The following is a 1594-nucleotide window of genomic DNA, read 5'->3' as shown; positions in this document are numbered from 1 at the left end:
TTAAATTTTCTGATACGCAGAGAGAAAGTCCCCAAAGAGAAAGATCCGAAAGTCACACGTGGATTGTGCCAACTCTGAAAGTTGGGAAGCGGAAAGAGAAACATTCATGTTTATTTTTCTTTTTTTCCTTCTTTTCGGTGGCCGTCGACATTCGGTAGCAGAAGGGGAACGCCTGTGAACACATCGCTCTCCTCCTCTGGCTAATATTAACCCAATTCCCTAACATATAGAACTTGGCAGAAAGCTCCCTTCTTCTTCCCCATTTCCCTAGCATCGGAGGACCGAATCCTACGGCATCGTCCGCATTTCAAAATTCAATTCTTGTGGGAAGAAACGTGCCAAGGATTTTTCCAAAATGAGTTTGGAGGTGACCTAGGACTCCATTTTCCTCTCCGGTGGCCATTTTAGAGATGCATTTGGCTTAAAACAGACCTCTTCCGCTTGATCTCGGGCCAGAAAACAGTTAAGATATCAGTGGGCTGTTGAGATTACAGCACGAGTTCGAAAACCTGGTTAGCAAACACCTTCCTAACATGCTTTCACCGCCTCCTCTTCTCGGCCCTTGGCTCTGCTTGCACCTCTAGTAGGATGCTAAGCTACTGATGCCTCTAGACTCCGATCCATCTCAATCTCCTCTCCTCTTTTTCTTAAAAAATAAATATTTATATACTGTGTGCTGTACACATCTCTTTCCCAGCCGCTCCTAAGCTCTAGGGGGTTGGCTGCTTCCGTGAACCGTTGACTTGGGGGAATTCCTACTAGGGGATACTTCCCTTTGGGTCTCCAAACCGCTGACCAGTCTCTGGATGTTTTGCAACTCGTTCATGGACTCTTTCAAAGATGGCTTGGGGGACAGAGACGCCCGCTGGGTGCTGGCTTTCGGGATGGGCAGATCCGAAAGAGGACTCGATTCCCGACTGTTCCCGGGCTTGGAGGCTTCCATGCCAGCATTCAAACCGGCAGGCAACCCGGTGGTTAGGAGGCTGGTGCTGGGAGGGATGGCCACCGGGATTTGGTAAGGGTTGAACCGCGGGCGAGGTCGAGCGCTGCTCAGGAACGGGTTCCGGGAGAGCGAGCTGGCGGCAGTGGCACTGGTCACTGGCATGGCGGAAGCTGCGGCAGCTGCAGCCGCCATGTAAGTATACGGGTAAGGAAAAAGTCCCCCAAAAGTAGGCAGTGGGATTCCCTGAAAAGAGAAAGGAAGAGACGGGGAAAAGGTCAGCCTCGTCAGATTAACAACAGTTCACTTAGTGACCATTCAAAGTGGCAACAGCACTGGAAAAAGTGACTTAGGACCAGTTTTCTCACTTAACGACCATTGAGGCCTTAGCGCGGTCACACGATCAAAATTCAGCTGCTTAGAATGCTGCAAACAATGCTGTAAATCAAGGGTCTTCCAACTTGGCAAGTTTAAGACTTGTGGACTTCAACTCCCAGAATTCCTGAGCTAACATGACTGGAGGAGGAATTCTGGGAGCTGAAGTCCACAAGTCTCAAAGCTGTCCAGTTTGAAGACCCCTGCTGTAAAAGGATGGCTGGTTGCCAAGCAACCTGTTCTGACCCAGCTCCCCAAACACAACAAACTCTCTGCCAT

At 49.7% G+C, this 1594-nt stretch overlaps 1 protein-coding gene across 1 annotated transcript in view; it reads right to left on the bottom strand.

Moving 5' to 3' along the window:
- Positions 1-1594, bottom strand: part of TBX2 (T-box transcription factor 2) — a 47650-nt gene continuing 46056 nt past the window's right edge. Inside the window, 1 exon segment of the mRNA XM_087924884.1 lies at positions 1-1186. Within this exon segment, the coding sequence (XP_087781010.1) occupies positions 704-1186 (483 nt within the window). The 3' untranslated portion in view covers positions 1-703.

This window comes from Pseudonaja textilis, chromosome 1, assembly GCF_049901715.1.
Source record: "Pseudonaja textilis isolate UNSWEBS1 chromosome 1, rPseTex1.2, whole genome shotgun sequence".
NCBI lineage: Eukaryota > Metazoa > Chordata > Lepidosauria > Squamata > Elapidae > Pseudonaja > Pseudonaja textilis.
This window is presented reverse-complemented; position numbering and strand designations above follow the sequence as displayed.